The sequence below is a fragment of the Cervus elaphus genome, chromosome 29, assembly GCF_910594005.1.
Source record: "Cervus elaphus chromosome 29, mCerEla1.1, whole genome shotgun sequence".
NCBI classification, from domain to species: Eukaryota; Metazoa; Chordata; class Mammalia; order Artiodactyla; family Cervidae; genus Cervus; species Cervus elaphus.
Genome location: NC_057843.1, coordinates 10,855,336 through 10,882,486, shown reverse-complemented (window position 1 = coordinate 10,882,486; position 27,151 = coordinate 10,855,336). Strand labels below are relative to the sequence as shown.

General features: G+C 47.6%; 1 protein-coding gene across 3 annotated transcripts in view; it reads right to left on the bottom strand.

Annotated features, from left to right (window-relative positions):
* ZNF395 (zinc finger protein 395) overlaps positions 1–26,452 on the bottom strand; it is a 48,668-nt gene extending 22,216 nt beyond the window's left edge. Inside the window, exon 1 of one of the 3 annotated variants that reach the window (XM_043890886.1) lies at positions 26,159–26,452. In XM_043890886.1, the coding sequence (XP_043746821.1) occupies positions 26,159–26,418 (260 nt within the window). In that variant the 5' untranslated portion in view covers positions 26,419–26,452. The other 2 variants (XM_043890887.1, XM_043890888.1) reach the window with 2 other exon arrangements.
* Between the last annotated feature and the right edge of the window lie 699 nt (positions 26,453–27,151).

Genomic DNA, 27,151 nt, shown 5'->3' with positions numbered 1-27,151 from the left:
GAAGTTTGAGGTTTCTACCACTGAACATGAAGAAAGGGTAGTATTTCCAAAATTCCTGGGCTTCCAGTCTTCAGACGGAGGCTGAAATATTTGGCTAACAGTCTCTGATGATGTTTTTTTTTCTAAGTCTTTTTTTTTTTTAACGTAAAGAACACTTTTTATTTGGTTTGTGAAGCTGCACCTTCCAAAGCCTGCTGGATTTGCACAGCTGGTGAACATGCCCACTTCCGGCTTCTTTCCACATGCGTTCTCTGGCCTTTTTCCTTTGACTGGCCTGAATTCCACCCTGAAATACATTTTATGATTTGCTTTATTTATAGTGCACTCAAATCTTAATTTTTAAAAGCAGAAGAGAAAGAAGGAAGGGAAACTGCCTTTATTAAATGCCCAATAGTATGAACTTTCACAAACTGTATCTAATTTAATCCTCAGAACAACTTAAGACAAACATATGGTCTTTTATTTCTGATGAGGAAACTGAGCCACTGCCAGCTTAGGTTGCCAAGGCAACACAACTATGAAAGGCAGTCCCAAGAGACTGAACTCTTGCCTTGTTGGTGTCAAAGGGCATGACACTGCCGTTAGTCCAGTAGGTATGAGAGCTCTCAAAAGAAAACACTCAAGTTGCTTCTGACTTACATGGTCTTTTTTTCCCTATGTCAGTGAACCTCAATAGGAAAAAAATAAAACAAAACCAAACAAAATCCAGCTCCCAATCCTGCAAGTTTCTGCATCCATCTCCTGTGCTTTTTTCTTTCCTTGAAAATCCCTTTTCCACTTGCACCTTAGCTTCCTACCTACAAAATAAAGGTCAATGCTTTCCTCTGACCTTGTTTAACAGTCCAGATCATTGTTGATCATTTAGTGGTTTGGGAAGAACTTTATACACATATTGCCCTCATGAGGGCGCAGAGAGATATGGAATCAATCCCAAAAGTTAAGGAAAATTTTAGCCAAATTTACACTGGGGATTGATAGCATGGAAGTGAAAAAATGTAGGCTGGGTGGGATGGCCAAGTGTGTTGACCAGCATTGAATCAGGAACACGGCTCGGGAGATAACACCATCCCTCAAGTCCTTCAGGAATTGAGAAGTGAACTCAAACACCTACAGAGGTGTGCCAGGCTTCCCAGGAGGCACTAGTGGTAAAGAACCCATCTGCCAATACAGGAGAGTAAGAGACACATGTCTGATCCCTAGGGTTGGGAAGATCCCCCGAAGGAGGGCATGGCAACCCATTCTGGAGAAATCTTGCCTGGAGAATCCCATGGACAGAGGAGCCTGGGGGGCTACGGTCCAAGAGTTGGATATGGCTGAAGTGACTTAGCACGCACACACGCACAAAGGTCTGCCATGCGGCCAGGCAGAGGTGCCAGGTTAATACGGAATTTGCCAGGGACTTTCCAGGACTGCTTGTCATTTATACCTTAGACTAAGGGTCCCAACTCTACCCCAGTATGTTTCTATCAATATAACCACTGCCTCCTTCAAATCTGCCTTCCCTGATCTCTACTTTCTACTCACTTCCCTATTAGTTCCTTTCTTCGGCGCTATAAACAGTCCATACAAGCCAGTCAGTCCCTAATTTGCCACAGGGTTCTGGTACCATAAAGAGAAATCAAGAAACATCTATTTCAGGGTAACAATAACAGTGTTTCGACAAGTAGGCAAATCCAACTTTACAATGTTACATTCTTGAGTTATGGAAGTCCTTGACTAAAACATAAACTCATGCTAAAAGAGACTTCCTGACTGATGTAGAGGTTTAGGAGAACCTGCTTCTCTTTGCTTCTCACCCTGTCCGCTGTCCCCGCTAGGGCGCGGTTGGCTACCGGAGAAGATGTATTTTGGTCCATGTCCAAAAGGGGTGAGCCCTTTTTAAGCTCAGCAAACATCTTCTGATGTGCTAATAGCTCTTAATGAGGACATCTGCCATCAGTTTAGTAACTGGAACAGACAGAAGAAGAAAACAAGCCCTCTCTGAGGTTCTAAGCTGCAAATTGCCATTTGACATGTGACTGTTGCCAGACAACCCCTCGTCTCAGCACATCCACGTGTGTGTGTGCACGCCCTCACGCACAATGGTTGCTCTCTTTAGCTTCCCGTGGCAACAAGCTATGATGTCACCGAGAAGCACTTGCAGGACAGAGGTCACAGTCAAACTGACTCATTACACAACCAAAGGGTTGTTTTGGGGGGTGGGGGGGTTGTTTTGTTTTTCTGTTTGCTTTTGTCATTAAAGAGGGTGAGGCTTGGAGTAAGACTTCCATATGCCAAAGCGTGGAAGACTGCTGCTTCTCTAATGAACAATTTGGGGACCAAGGGGAGGGGCATCACTCCTCTGCTGAGATTCCCCACTAAACCTCAGCTTTCTATTTTATGATCTCCCCTGGGTAACCACTGCACAGAGCAATGATTTGAGTTTTTAGATCTTTGCCTAATATTTCGCATATTGTTCTTAATTTGTTATCAGTGTTGCTATTATTTTCTTTTAAATCTGTAAAGTTTTCACTTAATGTCTTCCTTCTATGTGACATTCTAAGCTCATGTAAAGGTCAAAAATGCTGCAGCACACCACATCTTTTATTGCCTAATGGAATTCAGTGGAGAATACGATAATTCACTGGTCCCAAACAATTCATTTTTCAGCAATCCTTGCCCAGGGATGATCTCTGTTGAGAGATGTCTCATGCATCCACAGCATCCTGATGATTATACGCAAATATGTCTGTGGTCCTCACCATCTGAACCTTGCTTGGCAGAAAGAAGCAAGTTGTCATACCTTGTCCTCACTGCCCAAATGCTACCTGGTTCTCAACCTTTATTTTCTTCTGGGTGCCTTCTCCAGGAAAAGTAAAAAGAGAGAAAAACACCTTACTTCATTGAGCATATATTGATTATTTCTTCCCAGAGGACTTTCTTCTCAGCCTGGTTTTGGACAGAAAAATCTCCAAGAGTAGCCAAGGGCCCTATGCTAAAACATCTAGGTCTCTCAAGTTACATATCAGGCCCTGTGACACCATTTTTTAAATGTGTAGTGTGCATTTTAGGTTTTTCATGATATGAGCTTAAGATCATAGCACTGAGCATATTAGTAACTGATTCAATGCCAAGATTTCTAAATCAGCTGTTCAGAGAATGACCATTTGGATTCTCAAGTCATCTTAATTGTTGTCTTCATCTGAAGGTTTTTAAAAACCGGATTATACTGTCTCAATGTATAACAGTTTAGACTGCTGGTAAAATTAAAATTAGGTGATCAGGATTGGCAAGGATCTTAAAGGCTGCCCATCTCACCTTCAGGGCTGGATCTTCTCCACAGCATCTCCTGTAACTGAGCGTAACTGAGTGCCCAGCCTTCCCATCGTTGAGTAACAGAAGTAACAGCAAAATGGAAGGGGAAAATTAGGGCCCCACATAGCAGTGCTATTTTCATATCCCAGCATATGGGCTGCAGAAACAGGTCACCTGATCTGGTTACCCTGAATTTTCTCCAGCAAACAATAAATGACCCCGATCCACAAATACTTTTGTTGGTCTGACTGCACAAAAGCCATTCTTGTCAAGTAAAAGAGACCATTCTGTTTATGCTGCCCACAGGGAAGGAAAGGGTTTTCACAGTTCAGCCCAGGAACAACTGTACTTCCTCTTCCTTCACACCTACCTCCTCATCTGCTTACAAAACCAGCAGTGCCCTTTATTCACGGCTCTGTCATGCATGCACTACTCTGCGTGAAACGCAGGGCTCGGGGACCTGAAACTCCAAGGGGCTCCATCTCCCCAAGACAGCAAGCCCCTGCTTATCCCATTACATGCATGATTTTGAACAGATGTTGCTATTCCCATAGGAAAGGAAAGCCCCAGATTAAAAAATTATATGTTGTGCACTTCCCTGGTGGTCCAGTGGTTAAGAAGCCACCTGCCAACGCAGGAGATGTGGGTTTGATCCCTGGTCTGGGAAGATTCCACACGCCATGGAGCAACGAAGCCCATGCGTCACAACCGCTAAAGCCCACATGTCAGCAGCCTGTGCTCCACGATGAGAAGCCACCTCAAGGAGAAGCCCTTACGTAGCAACCAAGACACAGCGCAGCCAAAAATAAATGAGTAAAAATGTTAAAAATAAAATACAGTTAAAAAAATAATGTGTTGTAAGAAATAAGACCTACTACTCACCCTAAAATGATAGGCAGATGTCAAAAGTAAGGGTAGCATTTTAGCATTTAGACCCGGTTCTAAGAAAGTACATAAGTCCCCTATATACAAACAAGTTCCGAAAGAGCGTTCGTAAGTCCAACATGTTCCTAAGTCTAACAAAGTTAGCCTAGGTATCCAGCTAACACAATCAGTTATATAGTGCTGTACTGTGATAGGTTTATGATATTTTTCACACAAATAGTACATAAAAAACAAACACTCACAAAAAAAGAAAATTATTTTTAATCTTACAGTACCTTGAAAAGTCACTAGTACAGTACAACAGCTAGCACTTAACCATACCAGGTACATCACCGCCGCTTTTACACTTGCTTTCGGATGTGTGCATGCTAAATCGCTTCAGTCACGTCAGACTCTGTGCAACCCCATGGACTATAGCCTGCAAGATTCCTCTGTCCATGGGATTCTCCAGGCAAGAATACTGGAGTGGGTTGCATGCCCTCCTCCAGGGCATCTTCCTGACCCAAGGATCAAACCCAAGTCTCTTATGTCTCTTGCATTGGCAGGCTGGTTCTTTACCAGTAGCATCACCAGGGAAGCCCTGCTTTTGGACATCCTGGGGTTCAAATAAAGACACTGTAACTCTGTAAAGAACACAAAAGTCAACCACTTGTAGAGGACATGAGCACGTGACAAGGCATGCCAGACACGTGAACTCATTAATGAGGTGAAACATGAGAATACATGTTCACATCTTTGAAAGTTCGCATCTTGAAGGTTCGTGTGTAGGGGACTTATGCAGTGTGTTCTTGAAAACAGGTAGAGCATGCTGTCTAAGGAAGCGGGGATAAGTAGAAGCACGCCTACAAATGTGCCGGGCGAGGTGGAGGGCTGGGCCAGCACTGTTTTCCTCCCTGCGCGGGGCACGCACGCACGTGTGTGCATGTGGGGGCCTGCACTGTGGTTAAACCTGATTCGGCTGGACCAAAACTATGTGAGAGTTCCCGCAGGAGGCAGGGAGATGCCTGACTGCTGACTCGGCAGTCTAGCCAGAGCCAGCGGGCAGGGGGAGGCGGGGAGAACCGGCCTCAGAGCACTGACAGTTCCCTGCAGCAGTTTGCAGGGAAAGCTTCCCACCTGCACATTAACCCAAACCACCCAGGAACGTCTGAATGGCACTTGGGTTTCCATGTACTTTGATACACACATCTGGGGGCTTCCCTTTTTCCCTGACCTCCCAGCAACTCAAGGAAACATGGAGGGACAATTTAATCCCAATTTTATAGCTGAGAAAACTAAGGCTCCTCCAGAAGGCCACTGCTTTGCTGACCTACTCAGTTGGGATGCCTGCAGCTTTTCCTAGCTCATCCCTGGACTTGCTCTCTCTTCCCTGAAACTGGAGACCCTGCAGCAGGACAGGGGCTCAGATGGAAGTGCTTCGGAGTTCCCTGGGGCCTTCGCCTTGCCTTGTCTGATCCTCACAATGCTGTGAGGAAGGAAGTGTGAGCTTCATGGGGAAGAAGGGATCTATCAGAGGCACTTGTGTGTATGCATGCTCAGTCACTCAGCTGTGTCAGAGTCTTTGCGACCCCTTGGACTTGACCGCCAGGCTCCTCTGTCCATGGGATTCTCCAGGCGAGAATACTAGAGTGGGTTGCCATACCCTTTTCCAGGGGATCTTCCTGACCCAGGGATTGAACCTGTGTCTCCTGTGTCTCCTGTACCGGCAGGCAAGTTCTTTACCACTGAATCACCGGGGAAGTCTATCAGAGGCACTTACAGTTATGAAAAGGGGAAACTGGCATCATAAGAACCACCTTCCCAAATCTAAAGCACAGAGGAGAGAATTTCAAACGCCTAACAGGGACTTCCCTGGTGGGCCAGTGGCTCAGACTCCAAGCTCCCAAGTGCAGGGGGCCCTGGTTGGATCACTGGTCATCAGAGAACTAGATCCCACCTGCTGCAACTAAGACCCAGCACAGCCGAATAAATAAATATTTTTTTAATAAAAATTTAAAACAAAATGCCTAACAACATGGGACCCCTTAGGTAAGTCCCTGAGTGGTGCACACCCCAGAAAGGGAAGCTGTGTGATTGTGATGCCTGAAATGCTGATCCTGAGACACAGGGGCCCCTTGTGTTCCTGCCCCTCTGAAGGCAGAGACATGCAGGCTCTATTTGTTCACTGAAGTGGTTAAAGCAGAAAAACCTTGTGGAACTCAGCAGTCATTTGAATGAATAACCACCTACCCTGGCTATCCTAAATAAACAGACCGGAGGCGGGGGGCCCGGGGTGGTGCCAGGGGGTTTACAGGGAAGATGAGAGTCACCTGGTGACTTTCCTGGCCAGAATCAATAGGTAAGAAGGCAGGAGCCCTCTCCCAGGGTGGACAGTCGGAGCACACGGCTGCAGGTACCCAAGAAAGCAGCCACCTGGTCTGGGGGCCGGGCCAGGAGTGGGCAAGCCAGCTTTATGGATGAGAAGCCATGCGCAGGCAGACAAGAATGGGCCAAGCGGAAAAGGGAAACAGGGACGGGAAGGGTCCAAACACCCCTCCGGAACCTAAATCTCAGCTGGGAGCCACCAGAGCCAAACACAACCCGGGACAAAAAAAAAGTGCAATCTTGGAAATTATAGGTAATGAGACAAGGAACACATGCTGCTGGAATGACAGAACATTCTGCTGGCCGATAACACTTAAAAACTTGAAATAAGAGCTAGATAATGAACAGAACTGGTTCCAAGACCAGAATGGCTGACTGGCCAAGGGAACAGACGTGTCTGGTCAGAAGGACCGTACCCCGCTTCCACAGATCAACCTTTTTTGGGGGGCAGCGGGGAGGGCTGTGCCATGCGGGACCTCGTTCCCTGACTGGGATTGCACCCTGGCCCCCTGTATCAGGAGCTCGGAGTCTTAACCACTGGATCACCAAAGAGGTCCTTCCACAAATCAATTTTTCATCTAAATTTTGCCTCCACTCTGACTACCCGCTTCCCAGTACACGTCTCCTGTTTCAGCGTGGGGGCAGCTCCCCCCCACTGTCACTCTGGCACCTTCTCCTGGGAGACCACCCTTCACTCCTGGGACTGGAGCACTGTCCCCAAGGGCCACACGAATGCGTCCCATCCCCCAGGAGCTCTGTGGCCCAGGGGAAAAAAAGGCTCGATACACCTGACTAACTGAAACTGGCTCCTCAAAATGGAACCAGAGAAGCTGAGTCTGGGCACACGGCCAAGGGCACCGCTTCAGGAAAGGCGCGCCAGGCGAGCCCGTGACCTTGACCTGTGTGACGTCTGGCAACAAGCCACCAGCTCAGAGCCTCAGTTTCCTGCCTCACCGTGAAAGATGAGAACCCTTCCCAGCGTCTGGAAGGAGCTCCACAGACGTGTCGCCTCCTCTGCTGCCTGATTTCACACTGGCACGAGATGGCTAACAGACACGGCCGGCCACTCGGACAGCTTAGCAGCCACAGCCCAGCTGGCACCTGGGAACCGAGGTTGTGAAAGGGTATTCAACCAGAATCAGTGATGCAGCTACTAACTCTAAAGGGAATCAAGAAGCTGGCCTTGGGGACTTCCCTTGTGGTCCAGTGGTTAAGACTCCTCGCTTCCAGGGCAGGGGGCATGGGTTCAATCCCTGGTCACGGAATTAAGATCTCACATGCTGCGAGACACAGCCAACATTAATGTATAATAATATAATATTATATAATATTATTATATATTATATTTTATTATATATAAATATATGTTATTTATATATTTATATTGTATATAGTATTTATAAACAATATATATTTGTAATATATAATTATATATTATATAATATTATTTATTACAAAATAATAAAATACTTAAAAAAAAAAAGTTGACCATGAGTGAGCTGCTGATTAACTGAAATTACAACGGAACTGATTTCGGCAAGCAGGGGAACTGAGAAATCCAACATATTCCACTTAGAGGCCAGCTGGCCATGGGGAACTAACCCCAGGGCTCCCAGCTTCGAGCTCAACACCCAGCTGGCCGGCTCTGCCCTGAGCCCAAAGCAGGGCCCACGTGACTGGCCCCTCACCTGGCTCTCAGCACACAGTTCCCAGCCTGCCCTCCCCCCCCCCCCCCCCCCCACCGCCAAAATCTCCGTCTTGGTAGCCTGCCCGGGGCGGTTCAAGGCCCGCTGCCAAGCCTCTCCGAGGCGGAGCGTGACCAGCATGACCAGCCTCTGCGAGCAACCTCCCAAATCTGACACCTCGGTCCCAGATCCTCGCTGCCTGGATCTGGACACGCGTTCACCTGTGCAGACCCACCCACCACACAGCGCCAGCTCAGCGGAAACCCAGGGAAAGCGGCACCGCAGGACCCAGGCACCTGCGAGCTAAAATAACCTGCTGCCGCTAAACATGTGCGCCAGGTTCCTGCCCAGGAGCTGAACGGAACAGCGAAGGAGCCCCAGCTCAGACTCTTCTTTCAGAGAACTTTAGGCCTCACTGAGCTCCACTTGCGTCCCACACCCAGCTCTTGTTTACTAAAGAACTTCATATGATCGAGTGACAGTCATAGATCTGCGCAGTACAATTAGATTAATGGATCAGAATCTGCTTCTTTCAGAAAGCAAAAAAAAAAAAAAAAAAATTCAGCAATCTGAAACCAAAGCACAGTTTTAAAAAAGATGGTTTTCAGGATGAAGCTCATAAACATACATGACTATGCATGTTAATATTTTCAGTGCTTGACACAATTAAGTTGAAACAAAATGTTATGGGTCAAAAAAAAATCTGCTGAGTGACTGGAGGGTGAGGGAGACAAACACATTTCCTCCAGAAAACAGAAAGTCAGCCTAAGTGAATACCGTATAGAAGATGGTTTAAATAAATATACTGTGAAAATGGGCACAGTGAGGGAGAGGGCTTGCCCCAGGCCCAACCCACCAAGGAAGCGGCTTTCTCTGGAGTGGCCATTTATGGAATTCGCAGCTTCCCAGGTAGCTCAGTGGTAAAGAATCCACCCGCCAACGTGGGAGATGCAAGTTTGATCCCAGGGTCGAGAAGACTCCCCTAGAGAAGGAAATGGTAACCCATTCCAGTATTCTTGCCAGGGAAGTCACATGGACAGAGGAGCCCGTCTGTTGGCCTACCATCCACGGGGCCACAAAGAGTCGGACACGACTGAGGACGTGCACACACATGCCCCAATAACTGCGGCCCTGAGGATGAGTTCAAAGGCTGCAGAGAGATGAAGAAACAGGCTAAATGAGTGGGCATTCCTGTCTGAGCTCAGGATATCTGGGCATCCACTCTCGGGTGTTTTTCCTGAAATGGACAGAGGATGAGAGCACATTCGTTGGTGACTGAGCCAAAGTAACAAAGTTAATGTGGACCAAACGGAAGGACCAGCGGGCCCACGCACACGCACTCTGAGAAAAGAGAACGACCCTGGCACGCGGTAGGTCGCCACAGCGGCTGCCTAGCACTGGTAAGTCACTGCTGGCCCCTGGGACCACAGGGAATCCCACCCCAGGTCAGGCAGGCAGGGAGACTGACTTAGGGCCACGCAGACAACTAGACTCTTTTATGAGGAAAGGCCCCGGGGTGTTCACAAGCCCCCAGATCGCGTCTATCTGCTTCATTAGAACTGTCTGAGTGAAGGGCAAGAGAAACCCAGCCTTCTGTCCATCCTGCAGCCTCTCGAAGACTACAGTTCTTCAGGAATGTTCCGAGAGCTATCATTACTCAAAGACAGAAGGGCTAGCCACTGGCTATGCATTTCACAGACTGTATCTCACTTCATCCCTCAAGATAGCACAACGAGATAAGCAGTATCACCGCCTCCACTTGACAGATGAGGAAAGGTGGGAAGGTGGAGCAACATTCCCAAGGCCACAGAGCTAGGAAGTGACAGAACCACAGCAGAAACTGACACAATGCTGGGAATTAACTATGCTCCAGTACAACCTTTTAAAAAAGAAAGTGTTCCCTGGTGGCACAGTGGGGAAGAATCCACCTGCCAATGCAGGGGGGCCAGGTTTGATCCCGGGTCAGGGAAGAAAGATCCCGCACGACACAACTAAGACCCAGAACAACCAAATAAATAAAAAAAATAAAAAACAAAAGAAGATCCCCTTCCTAGAGATTCTGATCCCCCAGGTCTGAGAGAAAAGCCCAGGAAAGAATGGGAAAGGAAACCTCCAGGGCTAAGTTCAATAAATGTGAGCCTTAAAAAAGGCACAGAGCTCTGGGTGGTGATGAGACAAGATTACAGGGAAAACTTCGCTCAAGGAAGGGAAAAACTGACAGTAAAGCTGACCACTGACGAGGGCAGTGTAATACATTTGGGGGGGAGGGGAAACAAATCGGGGAACAGCTCTGACATAGGGACTCTGTCTGTGTAGACTGGACTGTCATCCTACTGCGGTCACAAAGTCGAAAAAAACAAACAAATCGTCTTGTCCAGCACCGATGCAAAAGTACTAAACCAAAAGGAAACACGCTACCCCCCGCCACCTATAAACTTAAGAGAATCATTCACCCTGGGGCCACAGGTGGCTGCCCATGGAGAAAGAACTTGTGAAACCCCAGGACGGTCAGCTCAGTGGGCTGTCATGGGGAGGGCACACTCAAACGACCAGGAAGATTAAGGCCAGTGAGCCCTGGGAGAGTCTAGCAAGTGAGAGAGATAAGATAGGGTCCCAACCTTGACCGAGGCGGGTCAACACCCCCAAAGAAGGCAATATAAGTTGCCTTACTGGGTTTGGACAACTGTGTGAGTGCAATCAGTGGGGTGGGGGGGGGGCCCTGCAGTCAGAACCAGAACTGTTTTCTAACCTCCGCGTAAGAAATCTGAAGGCAAATGCATGTAGGATGATTAAGGTTGCAACGGGACCTTGCCCTCACCAGCTGGGTGACAAGTGGCACCAGCACGCTCCGTTCAAAAGGGACAGAGCCAAGCCCTCACTTGCCACACACCCTCCTACACACATGGGTTTGGCCTGATGATGACTTTTCTCGTCTTCCAGGAGTTCTCAGAGATCTAGAGATGATGGGAAGAAGGGTAAACACAGACAGACACACTCCATCCTTCTCCAAGCACAATGGAACTGCTAACAGGAGTAACAGACAGTGTTCTAGGTTTTTTCAAGAACACAAAAATGCTTCCACAGGCCTGACCCTTGGCTTGCGTGTTGAAGCCACACTTTGTATTCTAAAGATGGACAGAGAACCATCACAGATGGACTGAAGGTCTCCAGCTAGGGAGTGAACTGGGTTTAGAATTTATCATCTAGGGGCCACCACTGCTGCTCATCCATTCAGTGATTCTTCTCCAACACACCGGTCAAAGTCCTCGGGGAACCAGACCCAACTGACTGTGGGGTTCAACGGACTCTTCCCAACACCCAGCTTCCCAGCCAAACTGCATACTCGCACACCCTGGGGCCTGCCCCATTCTTAGAAAACAACTGCTTTGTGTCTGAGCCCACCTGAAGAACTTCTGGCCTACATCAAGTGTAAGCTCAGAACTGACCCTGTAATGATGGTCTTTATTAATATTTAAAATTAAAGTATCAGGACTTCCCTAGTGGTCTAGTGGCTAAGATTCCACATTCCCAATGCAGGGGGCCCAGGTTCCATCCCTGGTCAGGGAACTAGATCCCATGTGCCTCAACTAAAGATTCCACATGCCACAACTGAGACCCAGCGCAGTCAAATAAAGAAATAGAAAAATAAAAATTAAAATTAAAGTACCCTGTTACCCAGCAAGTCCCCTTTCTCAGTATCTATCCTTGGTCACATATGTGACAAACAGGCATGTCTGACCATGTTTACTGTAACAGCATTCGTATCAGTAGGGGATTTGGAAATAACTTCAATGGCCCATCAATCAGGCTAAATTAAACAACTGTTTGGGTGTGTGCTAAGTTGCGTCAGTCATGTCCAACTCTTTGCGACCCCATAGACTGTAGCCCACCAGGCTTCTCCGTCCATGGGATTCTCCAGGCAAGAATACTGTAGTGGGTTGCCATTCCCTTCTCCAGGGGATCTTCTCCACCCAGGGATCAAACCCACATCTCTTATGCCTTCTACATTGGCAGGCAAATTCTTTACCACTAGCACCACCTGAGAAGCCCACAAACAATGGTTTAGCCTTCTGGTTCTAAGGAAGGTTATGCAGGAGATAAAATCAGTAAGACCTATCCACAGTGACAGAAAGCCATCACCAAGATGTAAGGGGGGTGGAGGGAGCACAATACTACTTGCAGTGCATTTTTTTTTTTTTAGTTCTACAGGTATAAATGCAGGTATGTTAAGCATCTGAGAACACCAGCAAACTCGTAACAGTGGTTAACCTCTGGGGAAGGACTGGGATTACAAGTGGTTGTTAAGGAAGATTTGGTTTTGCTCTGGAAGGTTTGCACTTTCTTTTTTCCTACAGAAAATGTGTTCCTGTATTACCTGTGTAATGAAAATTCCATTTCACCATGTGATTTTTTTTAAAAAAAGAAACTGACCTTGTTCCATACATTTCAGTCCTATGTTTGGGGGCAATTTCTACCTGAATCTGCCACACAATTCCCCGGGAGGCTGAAAGCAGAGTGGTGCAAAGGAGTGGGCTTTGCAACACAGATCTTGCTTTAAGTATTAGAATCCCAACTCTGTGACTCTGTGGATAGTTCAATTTATACTCCAGTTCAGGGAAGAGGCAAGAAAAAAAGAGAAAGGCATGTCAGAGGGCTTCTGGGTAATTTAAAGGGATGTCCTAGGAAAGATTTCAGTTGTTCGAGTTGAGCATTCCAGCTGTCCAACATCACACACACACACACACACACACACACAGACTCGCCCATAATGGCAGTGCTCACCCAACCACACGTAATCCACACCAGGGCCCCTAGCCAACCAGCTGTGCTTCAGGCCCTTCCATCTGGGAATCAGGATTTCTAACATCAATTCCGATCCCATGGGTTCATAAGAAGGAAGAAGCTGACCACCACATCAGACAAGCTCCAAAATCTCATTTACTCCTGGGGGCCACCTAATCACACAAAACACCGATCTTTTAAACACACACACATACTCTCCACCTCTTCAAAATGCCACATGAAAAGTCCATAGAAACACAAAAGTCTATTATTAAGGACCTAGGGTCACCAAAACTAGCTTAGGGTCTTAGAAATCAGAGCTATGGTTCTTGATTGGGGTGAGGATTCACTCAAAAAGGTCACAGGGAACACTTCGGAGGTGTTAGAAAGGTTCTGTCTCCAGATGCATTTGTCAAAACTGATCAAACGGCACAGTTCAGATCTGAGCATTCCACTGTATGCAAATTACACCTCAATTTAAAAAGAAAACTACCCCAGCACCGTTTCTCCCTGGCTGCAGCAGAACTTTGAGCTGTCCTATGAGATATCTGAAATCTCTGTTGTGCTATGTAAAGTGCACAAGTACCATGGCGACAGTCACCATAAAAATAGATAACAAGATTAAAATGGATAGAGGACACAGGAATTTAAGAACGGCACACCAGGAGCAATTCGTGTTCGGCTGAAGAAGAAAAATAGAAAGAGGACATTCCTCCACCACCACCACCACCCCCCGCCCCCCTGCACTTTGAAAAACAGCCACCCAGTGTGGTTGTTTTTACTAAAAGAGTTTTATGGCTTCCTAATACTCAAAGGACAAAAACGGCTGAGAGCTGTTATTTCTTATCATTTTTTGCCTTAAAAAAAAAATATCTGATAGCCTAAGTTTTTCCCATACTCACTGTTATATGGCCCAGGGAACTGATTCCGAGCAATTCAACAAGCACAGTCGATGTGCCATATACTGTGTGAGATCCAAATGATGCTGAGATAAAGGCGGCTTGAGCCCTTCATCATCAAATGCACAGAGATTTCTCACTTTAGTTCTCCATTACAGAGTTCTGTCTGTACTTTTTACATACATCTAAAACTGACGCCCCCTAGATATGCACCCCGAAATTATTCCACATGAGGAAAGCACTTTCGGGCTTCCCTGGCAGCTCAAAGGTAAAGCACTTGCCTGCCAATGCAGGGGACACAGGTTCAATCCCTGGTCCAGGAGGATCCCACATGCCTGGGAGCAACTATGCTCATGTGGCCCACGCGCCACAAAACTACCCGGCCTGTGCGCTAGAGCCCGGGAGACGCAACTGCTGAGGCCCATGAACCATAGAGCCCAGGCTCTGCAAACAAGAGGAGCCGCTGCAATGAGAAGCACGCAGACCTCGGCTGGAGAGCGCCCCCACTCGTTTCAACAAGGGAAAAGCCTGCACAGCCACAGAGACCCAGGCCAGCCAAAAAATAAAATTTAAATAAAAAGAAAAAAGCACTTTCTTGCCTAATACTGATTCTTTCAAATGCCAAAAGGCAGGCATGAATGGCCTGGTGACATAAATCTTGCGTTCTTCTCCAAAAGATGAGATAAACCTCTACTCTCCTTGTGGAATTTCTGAGAAACATTTGCTATGTGAGTTAGCCCTGACAGTGCTTCCAACAAAAGAAGGAATCCAAAAATATCAGCAAGAAAATCTAAAATGTTTAACCAGAGTGGATTCTAAATAAACCATATATTTAAGTAAAATTTAGGCAAAATTAAACTTCCACATGGAAGCAACAAATAATAAAAATGTGAAAACAAAAACATTTTTACTCAAATCACAAATTCACTGTTTAATATAAAATAACATTAACACATGCATTTCTGGAAAATCCCACCCCAAAGTTTCTTTATCTGTTCCTTGTTGTCACTGTCCCTAGATCCACAGAGCAGCCACAAGGTTCAGACTCATCCCTGGTGTTAGGATGGCATTTACTGTGCTGAGGGCCTCCCAGGTGACTCAGATGGTAAAGAATCAGCCTGCAATGTTGGTGGCTTGGGTTCGAGATTCGATCTCTGGGTCCAGAAGATCCCCAGGAGAAGGAAATGGCAACCCACTCCAGTATTCTTTCTTGGAGAATTCCCATGGACAGAAGAGCCTGGCGGGCTATAGTCCATGGGGTCACAATGAGTTGGATACGACTGAGTGACTGACCACAATAACAACTATAACCTGGTAAAATAAATCTGCCTGGAAAACATGAGGAAGGAGATAATCAAAGACACTTTCAGGTTCTCCACAGCCAAGCAGAGGACCCCAGGAGTCAATTAAAGGTCCCCATCTTGACTCATTCATTATACTGAATACAACTGCCCAATAAACACGTTAGTCTTCCATATGTCAACCTGCTTTGTTTATTGTTATTTGCCATTTCCACTCCACCTCTGTCTTCCTGCTTTTCCTAAAGACAAAATTCAATTTTCAGCAGTCGTGGCCACAAGCTGACTCCTGAGCCACCATCAAATAGTTCTCTTCCTCCTTTCTAAAATGACCCCAGAGGATTTCTTGAACATGTTGAGACCCACTTATTAACATTTTCTAAAAAGTTTACAATGATGATGTTGACCCTAGTACTGTACAATTAGAGGTATATCCCATATTTCACACTATCTTTCAGCTTTGACAAGTCACACAATAACCTAAAAATTGGAAAGGACTTTGGAAGCCAGCCTACTTCCTGTTCTCTTCTACGGCACCCTTAATCCACAGCATTCAGCCCAAGTTGAATACCTCCAATGATAGGGAGCTCACTACTCCATGGGAAGACATTTCCACTGTTGGTCAGAACTGCCAGCTAGAAAATTCCTTTTCTGGGACTCCTCTGGTGGTCCAGTGGCTAAGACTCCACACTCCCAGTGCAGAATCCCAGGGACTGGGGAGCCTGGTGGGCTGCCGCCTATGGGGTCACACAGAGTCGGACACGACTGAAGTGACTTAGCAGCAGCAGCAGGGAACTAGATCCCACATGCTGCAACTAAGAGTTCAAATGTCGGAACTAAAGATCCCGCAAGGCAACAAAGATCAAAGATTCTGTGTGCCACAACTGAGATCTGGCACAGCTAAATAAAAAAAATCAGATTTAAAAAAAATTCCTTTTCCAACAGAACTGAAATCTGGTCTCCCAGTCTTTATGGTTTAAAGGAACCTTAAAGCTCACCACCTTCAGTGTAATCATTCAACAGGTAAGGAATCATGTAAAGCAACCATTCTACAGACGAAGAATCTGAAGCTAGAGAGGATAAAGTAATTGTTCCATCCACTGGTCATATTCTAACACCAGGAGCAGAAATGAAAGTCAATAACCATGAAGGTATTTGAAAGCACTACTGGGTATCCATGCCCCTGAGTATACTCCTGTCATTCCTAATCCCACAGCATCCCAGTCACCTTCCTGTGGGTGAAGTCTTCTTTGTTCTTGTTTCTTTAAAATCATAGCCCCACAGTGGTCCAAATGTCACAAGACCAGCAGAGGTCATTAAAACCAGATCCTGTGATTGGACTGATGAATTTCTGATCCAGTTATGAACGGGACTTGAATTCTAAAATAGGGCTTGCCTAGTGGCTCAGATGGTAAAGAATCTCCCTGCCAAGACAGCAGACCAGAGTTCGATTCCTGGGTTGGGAAGATCCCCTGGAGAAGGGAACGGCAATCCACTCCAGTATTCTTGCCTGGAGAATTCCATGGACAGAGGAGCCTAGAGAGCTACAGTCCATGGGGTCTCAAAGAGTCAGACGTGACCAAACAACTAACACTACCTTCTAAAAAAAACCTCAGGTCACTCAGGGCTCCCATTAAACTTGTGAACAACAGAACAATCTCAAGCTTTTTCCCACATGATCTGCCCCCTCCTTGGCACCTGGAGGACCATCGCGGCTACACTGTGCTTGTCTGTTTGACTGCTGGTCTCCTGCTTTCAACCAGATCATCAAATTCAGGTCAGAGACTGAGTCTTCTTTTGTGACTCCAGTCAGTGCTTGACACATAGCAGGTAAATAACTCAAGATTAGTCACTGAATGAATCATCTACCTTTACCCCATCCTGTCCCTGAACGATAAAATGTTTTTTTAAAAATAGTGTTCAGGAGAGTGAAGAGACAAACCACAGGCTGGGAGAAAATATTTGCAAAGGACACATCTGATAAAGGACTATTATCCATAGTATACAAAGAAGTTTTAAAACTCAACAGTAAGAAAGCAAACAACTCAACTTTAAAAAGCTAGCCAAAGACCTTAACACATACCTCACCAAAGAAGACATGGAGATAACCAAAAACGCACATGAAAAGCTGTGATCACCAGTCATTAAAGAAATGCAAATTAAAATGATACCACTATCCACCGATGACAATGGCCAAAATCCAGATAACTGACAACGCCAAATGCTGGTGAGGATACAGAGCAACAGGAACTCTCACTTATTACTGGTGGGAATGCAAAGTGGTGCAGCCACTTTGGAAAACAGTTTGGTGGTTTCTTCCAAAACTAGACACTCTCTTACCATACGATTCAGTAGTTGCATTCCCTGGTATTTATCCAAAGGAGCTGAAAAATGACATCCACATAAAAACCTGCACACAGATGTTTAGAGCAGCTTCATTCATAATGATTGCCCATACTTGGAAGCAACCAAGGTGAACAGATAAATACACTGTGCTACATCCAGATAATGGGATATTGTTCAGTGCTAAAAAGAAATGCTGAAAAGAAGCCAGGAAAGGACACGGAGGAAGATTAGATGCATATTATCGAGTGACACAAGCCGATCTGAAAAGACAATACACTGTACAATTCCGATGATATAACATTCTAGAAAAAGCAAAACTGTGAAGGCAGTAAAAATAAAAGGGGCTACCTGGGGTTAGGGAGAGGGACAGGTGAATAGGCAGAGCACAGAGGATTTTAGGGCAGTGAAAATACTCTATATGATACTGTAACAGTGGATACATTTGTCCAAAATCAGAATATCCTAATATAAACTGTGGATTTTGGGTGATTAGTAATTGTCAGTGTAGGTTCATCAGTTACAACAAATGTACCATCTGGTAGGGGATGTTGATGGCTGGAGAGGCTGTGCATGTCAGGGGCAGGGAGTATGTGGGAAATTTCTCTACCTTCCTCTCAATTTCACTGTGAATAGAAAACTGCTCAAGAAAATAAAGTATATTTTAAAAATACATATATGGTAGTGTTTTTCCTGCTGTGACAGACATACACCCTATAAAAAATATAAATAGCAAACTTAAAACGTTTAAAAAAAAAGTCACTCAACTCATCTATCTAGAAGTAACCAATATTAGTATCTTGGTATTAAACTTATTGGACTATTTCCTCCCAGTCATTTTCTATGCACTTTTTTAATTTTAAGATTTGAAATCATAGGGGCTTCCTGGGTGGCTCAGTGGCAAAGAATCCGCCTGCCAATGCAGGAAACACAGGTTCGATCCCTGATCCGGGAGGATCCCACATATCTTGTAGCAACTAAACCCATGCGCCAAAACTATTGAGCCTACGTGTTGCAACTGCTGAAGCCTGAGGGCCCCGGAGCCCGTGCGATGAGACACGAAAAGCCACCACAATGAGAAGCCCATGCACCACAACTGCAGAGGAGCCCCCGCTCATCGCAATGAGAGAAAAGCCCACAAGTAGCAACGAAGCTCCAGCACACTCAGAATAAATAAAACTATTTCCAAAAACTTAGAAAGATTTGAAATCATACTCTAGATGCTCCTTAACTTTTCGCAGAAACATCTGTCCATGTTATTTTAAAGTATTCCTAAACATGATTTTTAATGGCAAAATATTCCATGATGAAGACACAGCCATCAGAATCACTTACGGATTACCTCCTGCCCAGTCACACTACTGGATATTTAAGTTGTTTCCAATTTTTCATTATAGTTTAAGGAAAAAAAAAAAAACTCCAAATAATCTCTGTGTACAAAGCATCATGTACATTTGGGATGCGGTCTCCAGGAGGGGGATTATCTTACCAGAATGTATAAGCATTACAATTCAAATTTTAAAAACTAAATCAGACTTTACATTTATCCCTTATGGAATTTTTTTTTAATTTGAGCCCTCATTCTGCATATCTCTGAATCTTGGTTTATCTACTAAATAAGCAATTCCTCCCACCTCTACACTGTCAACAATGCTGACAAACACACCTTCTGTATCTTCATCCACAATGATGGGAAAAAAATGTTGAATAGCTCAACGCCAAGAATAGAACCCTATGATGCTCATTTTTAGACCCCTTTCCAGGCTGACTCAGTGCCACTAATTAACAGTTTTTGCATACAACTGTCAAATTAAATTAATACCACCACCCAGCCCACATTCTACCACTTATTTAATATGGACCATCCTACCTAAAGAAACTGATAAATACTTTACTAAAGCCAAAGTGTACCATAGCTGACACATGGCTTCTCTGATGTAGTAACCAAACCGTCATATAAAACAGGAAATGGGGGACTTCCCTGGTGGTCCAGTGGTTAAGAATCTGCCTTCCGATGCAGGGAATTCGGGTTCCAACCCTGCTCGGGGAGCTAAGATCCCACATGCCATAACTAGAGAACCCCTCACACTGCAACTACTGAGCCCACAGGCATTCTGGAGCCCACACAATGCAATGAAAGACTCCGTGTTGCAATGAGATCTAATGGGGCCAGTAAATAAATAAAATGAAGTATAAAGTGAAAGAGGGGCATTGGACACTTATTTTTAAAAAAGCAGGAAATGGGTTTTAATTTGATATGATTCGGCTGACTTCTGGTTATCCTTGCATCCTATGGTCACGTATTTTTAAGCCATTTGGCAAAAAGTATTTCAATTCTGACTTGTAACAAAGACTGTATTTTAGGGGATTCCCTGGTGGCTCAGTGGTAGAGAATCCACCTGCTGATGCGGGAGACACGGGTTCAATCCCTGGGTCAGGAAGATCCCACCTGGGGCGGAGCAGCTGAGCCCGAGCGCCACAGCTGCTGAGCCTGTGCCCTAGTGCCTGGGAGCCTCGACTACTGAGCCCACGTCCAGCAACTACTGAAGCCCACTCGTCCTACAGCCCTTGCTCCCCAACAAGAGAAGCCACCGCAATGAGAAGCCTGAGCATCGCCACTAGACAGCAGCCCCCACTCGCTGAAACTAGAGAAAAGCCCACACAGCAACGAAGACTCAATACAGTCCTCAATAAATAAATTTTTTTTAAAACTGTATTTTAAAATAGTCAGGCCACACATCTGTAAAAAGCAGGGTGGTTCTTGTTCAGTTCCTGTCACCTGCAGCTTCCCCCGGAGAAGGACTATCAATCACAGGTGGTTATGGACCCCCGAGTTTCCTAGGAGTCATTTCCATTCACACCTGGTCTTGAACCAATTATTACATGGTCATTATGCATCCTGGATGATCAGTCTCTGGATCTCGGAAGCCCACCTCCGATACCATCCTGGGAAGGATTTAAGAGAAGGAAAGAGACCATCTCCTTACCATTCCTTTATTATTGACCCACAGAACCAAAGCTCCTGAGAACCTAACGTCAAATGGCACTTGGCAGTTGTGACTCACATCTCACCAAATTATTACCTCAACATGATTCCCAGAAAGTATGTGCCAAGAGTCACCACCTAACCAGGCCAGCCAGAAGTGAAAGGGGGAGGACTGAGAGATCCTGGGGGTCACTAGAAACTGGCCTCACCAGAGAATACAGTCCAAGGCCATCTCTAATTAGCACCATTCTAATCACCAAAAAAATATTTCAAAGTGCCAGCTGGCAGCAACTCAGAAAATACTATTGACAAGCCTCAAACAAGTCATCTGCACACAAAGCTCTCCAATTCAGTGGCACACTCCCACCCCAATCCTCCTACAGCGATCCCAGATTCCCTCCTTGGCCTTTGAGTCTCTTGGAAACTCAGGTCACAAACCCAAAGGCCTGCAGAGCTGAGCAGGAAACTGATATCAACTGGATTAAAGCAGCAGAGAGCAGGGGAACCTGAATGGCTGTCCACCCACCAACCCCCCAGGGTGGGGCTGTCACCCATCTCCCACTCAGCTGCCCAGGCCGGCCTGATCTGACTTTTTAAGAGAGTTCCAACTTCAGAGTTGGACTTTTCTGGACTGCTCCTGATTTTTGAAAACCTCTGTGTGGCAGAAAACCTCCCAGGGACAACCCCAGTCTGCAAACTGAACACATTCTTCGGGCCTCCTGTTTACAACTCCTCCACTACCCTTTGATCCTAACCAACCTTTCCAGTCTGACTGCTCCCTCCTCTCTCACAAGGACCTCTTCTGCACACTCTGTACAACCCTAACTCTTGGCCGTGGGCCCCCACCTGTGCAGCATCATAGTGATAAACCCCCACCTGTGAGGCACCATGAGCCACCACAAAGGAATCACCCCAGACTTCCTTCCCTATTTCAGAAGTTGTTTCCAAGTCACACAAGCATAGCTCCTTCCCTTGTACCCCGTGGCTCCTTATTTTTCATCTTGGCATTTCATCACCTTGCCTTGCTCCTTAATCACAGGCGGACCTTATCTCTCATGGAGCCTGTAAACGTTCAGTCCCTTCCTCATGCTTCCTTCCACCTTCAGCACTAATCAGGGGCGCTCTGCACAGAAGCAGTTTACTCAATACTTCTTCGCTGTGAAAATGCTCTTTAACTGTTTTCCTAACTGTGGGTTATGATCCTTTACAGACGCAATAAGTTGACTTAGTGGAAGACAATAAGCATTTGTAAATGAAAAAGAATAGAATAGAAAATGAAATGATCAGGATTGAGATGGACATAGACACACCGTGCTGTGCTCAGTCATGTCTGACTCTCTGTGACCCCACGGACTGTGGCCCACCAGGCTCCGCTGTCCATGGCGTTTCCCAGGCAAGAGTACTGGAGTGGGTTGCCATTTCCTCCTCCAGGGAATCTTCCCAAGCCAGGAATCAAACCCATGTTTCCTGTGTCTCCTGCGTAGCAGGAGGGACCTCTAGGCAACACCGTAATGATCTATATGGGAAAAGGATCTAAAAAAGAGTGGATGTATGTATACGAATAACTGATTCACTCTGCGGTACACCTGAAACCATCACAACATTGTAAATCAACCATACTCCAATAAAAATTCACTAAATAAAAATATCAGAGGAGATTGCACCAAGCAAAAGAGGTCGTACTCATGAGCTTAAATTAGGTTTTTACATACATGATCGGGTGTACTAGTTCATGATGTAAATTTTATTTCTTAATGTAGGTCATGGTTGAAACAGTGTAGAAAACACTGTTCTGTAATCAGTAGATTAGTTCCACCAGTGCTCCATGCAACCTTTTTTTTTTTTTTTGACAGTCATATATTCCCTAAAAAGAACAAAAAATATGTGATGGCCACCTCTCCCCATATGAGCCAGTTTGACCTGCTAATTCACTGATCCTGCATCTCAGAGGAAGAGGGAGACTAAGCAGCTGCAATTACATTGTCACTCATTCTGCAACTCTGTGCAATCATATCCTTCAAATTCACCAGCCCTGGGATGTTGCAAGCTGAGGCTTGGGGAATTTGTTCAGCAAATCACCCTTGCTCAGCCTTGCAACAGGAAAGCAGAATTCAGGGCTCAGGGGAAGCACCCTCTGCAGGCAGGCAGGCAGGTGGCTGGCTTCCTGCGACCTGGCTAGGGCTCCGGTTAGGAGGAACCTGGCCCTGGAAAAGGCACTATCCCAAATTTGGGTCCAAAATGTCCTCCTTCCTCTTTTAGATCATCTGGCTGTCCCCTCGTCTTATGCTTCCCCCATGCACACTTGCAATGGGTCACCAGGACTAGACTGAAGGTCTCTGTGGAGAGCAAAACTCAACACGTTTCAAAGTCCAGCAATTTATGTGCTTAGTGAATTCCATTCTAGTTCCCGCCATTCTCCAATCCTTCCCTCCCAGTTAGAAGAGAAAGTGTCCCATATTCCTTGGAGCCTCAATTCCACCGAGCTGCTTAGCTAACTTCAGGTTCAGGACCAGGTGATGTCATCTAAATGGCAAGACAGAACAAAGCCTTCCAACTCAGACCCCAGATCCCCTCACCAACATCCTCTACTGCACCCCCCATGACCAAGAAGACACTCATCAGAGTGCCTTCCATCCCCCAGCTCCCACAGCCTTTCCCACCCTATACACCCTGGTTTCCCACCAATCTCAGGGATGCAGCTGCTAGCAGGACACCTATGTTTCAACTTCTTAGCCAACAAAAGAAACTTCTTTACAGCCCGAGTATCAATTACTTCTCCCCAAAACACACATTTCCGATTTCTCCAGTTACGAAGTACAGCAGCTCCAAGGCCCTGGCGTGTAATCAATTTCCACAAAAAATTAATTTGCATTCATCTCCTCCTTCACCCTGCCCCTGTCAACAAATTATTTAAACTGTAATGCTTCTAAAACTCATCCACTTTTGCATTTCCAGTTATCCCAGTCCAAATCCTGGGCATTCCACAACTATAAGTCTACTGATTTGTCTCGTAACATAACTTTTCAAAGGGCTTCCCTGGTGGCTCAGCAGCAAAGAATCCACCTGCCAGTGCAGGAGACTCGGGTCAACACAGGTTTGATCCCTGGGTCAGGAAGGTCCCCTGGAGGAGGAAATGGCAACCTACTCCAGTATTCTTGCCTGGAAAATCTCATGGACCGAGGAGCCTGGAGGGCTACAGTCCACAGGGTCACAAAGAGTCGGACTAAACAACAACATTACTTTTCAAAATCTTTCCAAAGACCCTCTCGTGACATCACTCTCTGGCTCAGAAACCTTGACTGTCTCCCCGGTACACAGAGAGTAAAGTGCAGTCCCTCAACCTGGCCTTCTAGGATGTTCACAACCTCAATCATCGTACTTCCCCATCTTTACTCCTACTGCTCAAGAAACATCCCCTGGTCTGACCAAGGACATCTCCTGTCTCTCAGGAAAGTCATGTCCATTTGCATCTTGTGGCCCACCTCAAGGGTCTCTGGGAAAACAGTTCTGGGATTCCTACCCTATTCCTTCTCTGGACTCCAAGAGCACCTATTCTACACTTTGCAGCTTGACAGGTAATCGTGCCCTATCTTGAGGCCTTATTTCCCATGCTCAAGTCTTTCTGTCTCCCCCGAGATGATTAACCCTGGAGGGAATCATCTCCTGTATCTTTTACATCCTCCTCACTGAGTAACTGTCTGAACCTCTTCTCCTCCTATATGCAATCCCTTTCTGACCTCTCACACCTGTTACTTCTTCCTCCCCTACCTCTGGCCTTTGCCAGGGTTATTTTCCATGTGCATAACTGATTTCATAACTTAGGACTCTAAGGCCAGTCCCCAGCTCTGACCTCGCCTTTGACAGTCCCCCTGTCCCCCAGCATTGTCACTTTTCGGGCAGTCAGTATGTTAATCTGAACTTGAGCTCTCAAATCACTTCCACCTTTCCTTGGGTGCTCTCTCCCAGACAGCCTGGCATGGTGCTGAGAAGGCCTGCAGTCCTCCAAACTTAACTGAACTCAACTGCTCTGTTTTCTGGTGTTTCCAGTGTCCTCAGACCCGGAATCTCTGTTTACACAAAACCTTAGGAGGGTGTCAAAAAGGCCTTGGATGCCTGTTGATCACGATCACTCACTTGCAGGCAAACTGCACCATATGGGGTGTAAAGAACGGATAAGTGGCCTGCAGGTAACCAACCCCTGCACCTGGCCGCCTGACATCCGAACGCTCGCCTGCGGGAAGCTCTCCAAAGTCACCGGGCATTGGCCAAGGCCATCTGAAACCAAGAGGCCACGGAACCCCCTCGGCTCCCGGCAGGTGGGCGTCTTCAGACTTCTGAGTCCGTCCTAAAGTGAAGGCGCCGAGCCCCGAACTCCCAGGCAGGGAAGAAAACGCTGCCCCGAAAATTGTTTGCACATGACAAACTCCCCGTCCAGGCCCCCACCCGCGCACCCCACAAGCCCACAGGGCCTGCGCCCGGGGCTGCCGGCGAGGAGAGGCAGGGTGAAGGCGCGCAGAAGGAAGCAGGGGGTGGACAGAAGGGCCGAAGTGGACTGGGAGGGTGGGGGCCAGCCCCCGAAGTGGAGGGTGTGTCGCGCCGCGCGTCCCGGAGCCCGGCACTAGCCCGCCCGGCCGTTCGGCGGAGCGGGCAGGAACGCGCGGGGCGCCGGAACGACTGGGCCGGCCGCCCAGCCGGAAAGGGTCAGGGAGGGGGCAGGTCACCCTCCGGCGGAGAGGCGACTCCGGACCGGCGCTCAAAGTTGGGGAGGGGACTCCTCGGCGAGCGTGATAAACAAGGCGGCGCACGGGAGGGAGGGAGGGAGGGCGCGCAGCCACCCCCCTCCCGGCCGGCGCGGCCACTGCCGCAGCGCCCCCGCGCCCCGACCGGCCGCTGCCCCGGCGGCGCCCGCCTCCCGGCCCTCCGGCCCGGCCCCCGCGGGCGTGCAGAGCGTGGGAAGTTCCCGGGCCGCCCCCCGTCCCCGGGCTGCAGCGCCGCGAGGTTCTCGCGCAGCTCACCTCGCCCCGCCACGAGTGGCGGCGCGGGCCAGGCAGCTCCCCCTCGGACAGCTCGGCTCGGTTCGGGGCTGCGGCTGCCGCGGCCCCCGCCCGCCCGGCGCGGCCCACCGCCCCGCTCCGCTCCGCTGCGGCCGCCCGCCCGCCGAGGCTCCGTTCGCGCCCACCTGGCCGGCCTGCCCTCCCTCTCCGGGACACTGCGCTCACGTACGCGGCCGCGGCCACAACCCGGCCCGGATTCCCAGCCCGGGAAGGGAGCGGAGGCGCGCGCCAGCCAGCGAGCGCCCGGGCCAGGCTGGAGACACACCCCCTAGCCGCCCTCCCCGCGCGCGCCCCCCGCCCCCGGCGCCGTGCGCGCCCGCCGCCCGCGCGCCTCTCGCCGGCCACACGCGCCCGCGCCCCCCGCCCCCACTCCCCCGCCGCGCGCCCGGCGTGCACACCCCGGCCGCCAGTAGACAGTGGGCGCTCAATAAGTGCCCGAGCGACTCCTCGCGCACATGCGTACTTGAACCTGACCGAGTGGTGACGCCCCCGCCTCCCCCACCCCACCACCACCATCCCCCAAATCCGACCCGGCGGCTGCAGCCCCGAACCAAACTTGAGTGTTTGCCTGTTTTCACTTGAACCGCCAACCGAGCCAAAGTTTCTCGCTGTTGTTTTTCCAGGCCGGGCTCTGGGACCGGCTTCACCGACACAGGCCAAGCTCGCCCCAGGGCGGGAAAGGCCGCCAGCAGGCTCCGGGCGCCACCGACGGACGCTGGGCGGGGGCAATGGAGACCCAGGCCGCGCAGCCCCGGCCCGCCGAGCGAGAGCGAAAGGCCGGAGGGAGTGAACGTCACGACCAGCCTTTCCATCTTCCTTGGCTTTCATGTTTTCTTCTCCATTTTATGACATTTTACTCCCGCTCACTCGTTTGTAGTTGTAAAGTGAGGCGTTATTTACTGTTTCTGGAATTAACAGGAGAGAAAGTTAACTATTAGCTTTCAGCCCTTATGTAAACAATACCAGTTGCTTTTGGCACCGTTAGCCTCTGGCTTTTGTATAATTTGTAACGAGGAGAATTGAAGCTGTTCCATTGTGTTCTGTGTTTTTCAGAGATAAGACCAAGAGCCACAACGGTAGTGAAGGACCCTAGTGCCTGTATGTGTGGGCATATAGATTCAAATTCAAATAAATTTAAAGGATAGAAGAAACCAATCCCCCCCCCCAAAAAAAAAGTTTTAAATATTTTTGGACTGACTTGTTGAGTTTGCAGTCAGTTCACCTTCAATTTGAAGTGTACTGTTTTTCTTGCAGTGAGACGGTGGGGAGTGTGCAGGAAAGGACTAGAGGCTTTGCAGTCAGACAAGCCTGGTTTGCAATCCTGCTTTTACTGTCGAGCTAGTTTTATGCTTTTCAGCAGGCTCTTTTCTCTCTCTGAACCTCAGTTTCTTTATCTGTAAGATGAACTAAAAAACATGGGTACAGTGCCTAGCTCACACCAAAGAAACACTAAATATTCTTTCCCCTCCCTAATGGTCCGCCATTTGTTAACATAAGAAAAATCTCCTTTAAAAAACTCCAAAGTCCCTAAAGGATATAGTGCTCAACTAGGGGTGATTTT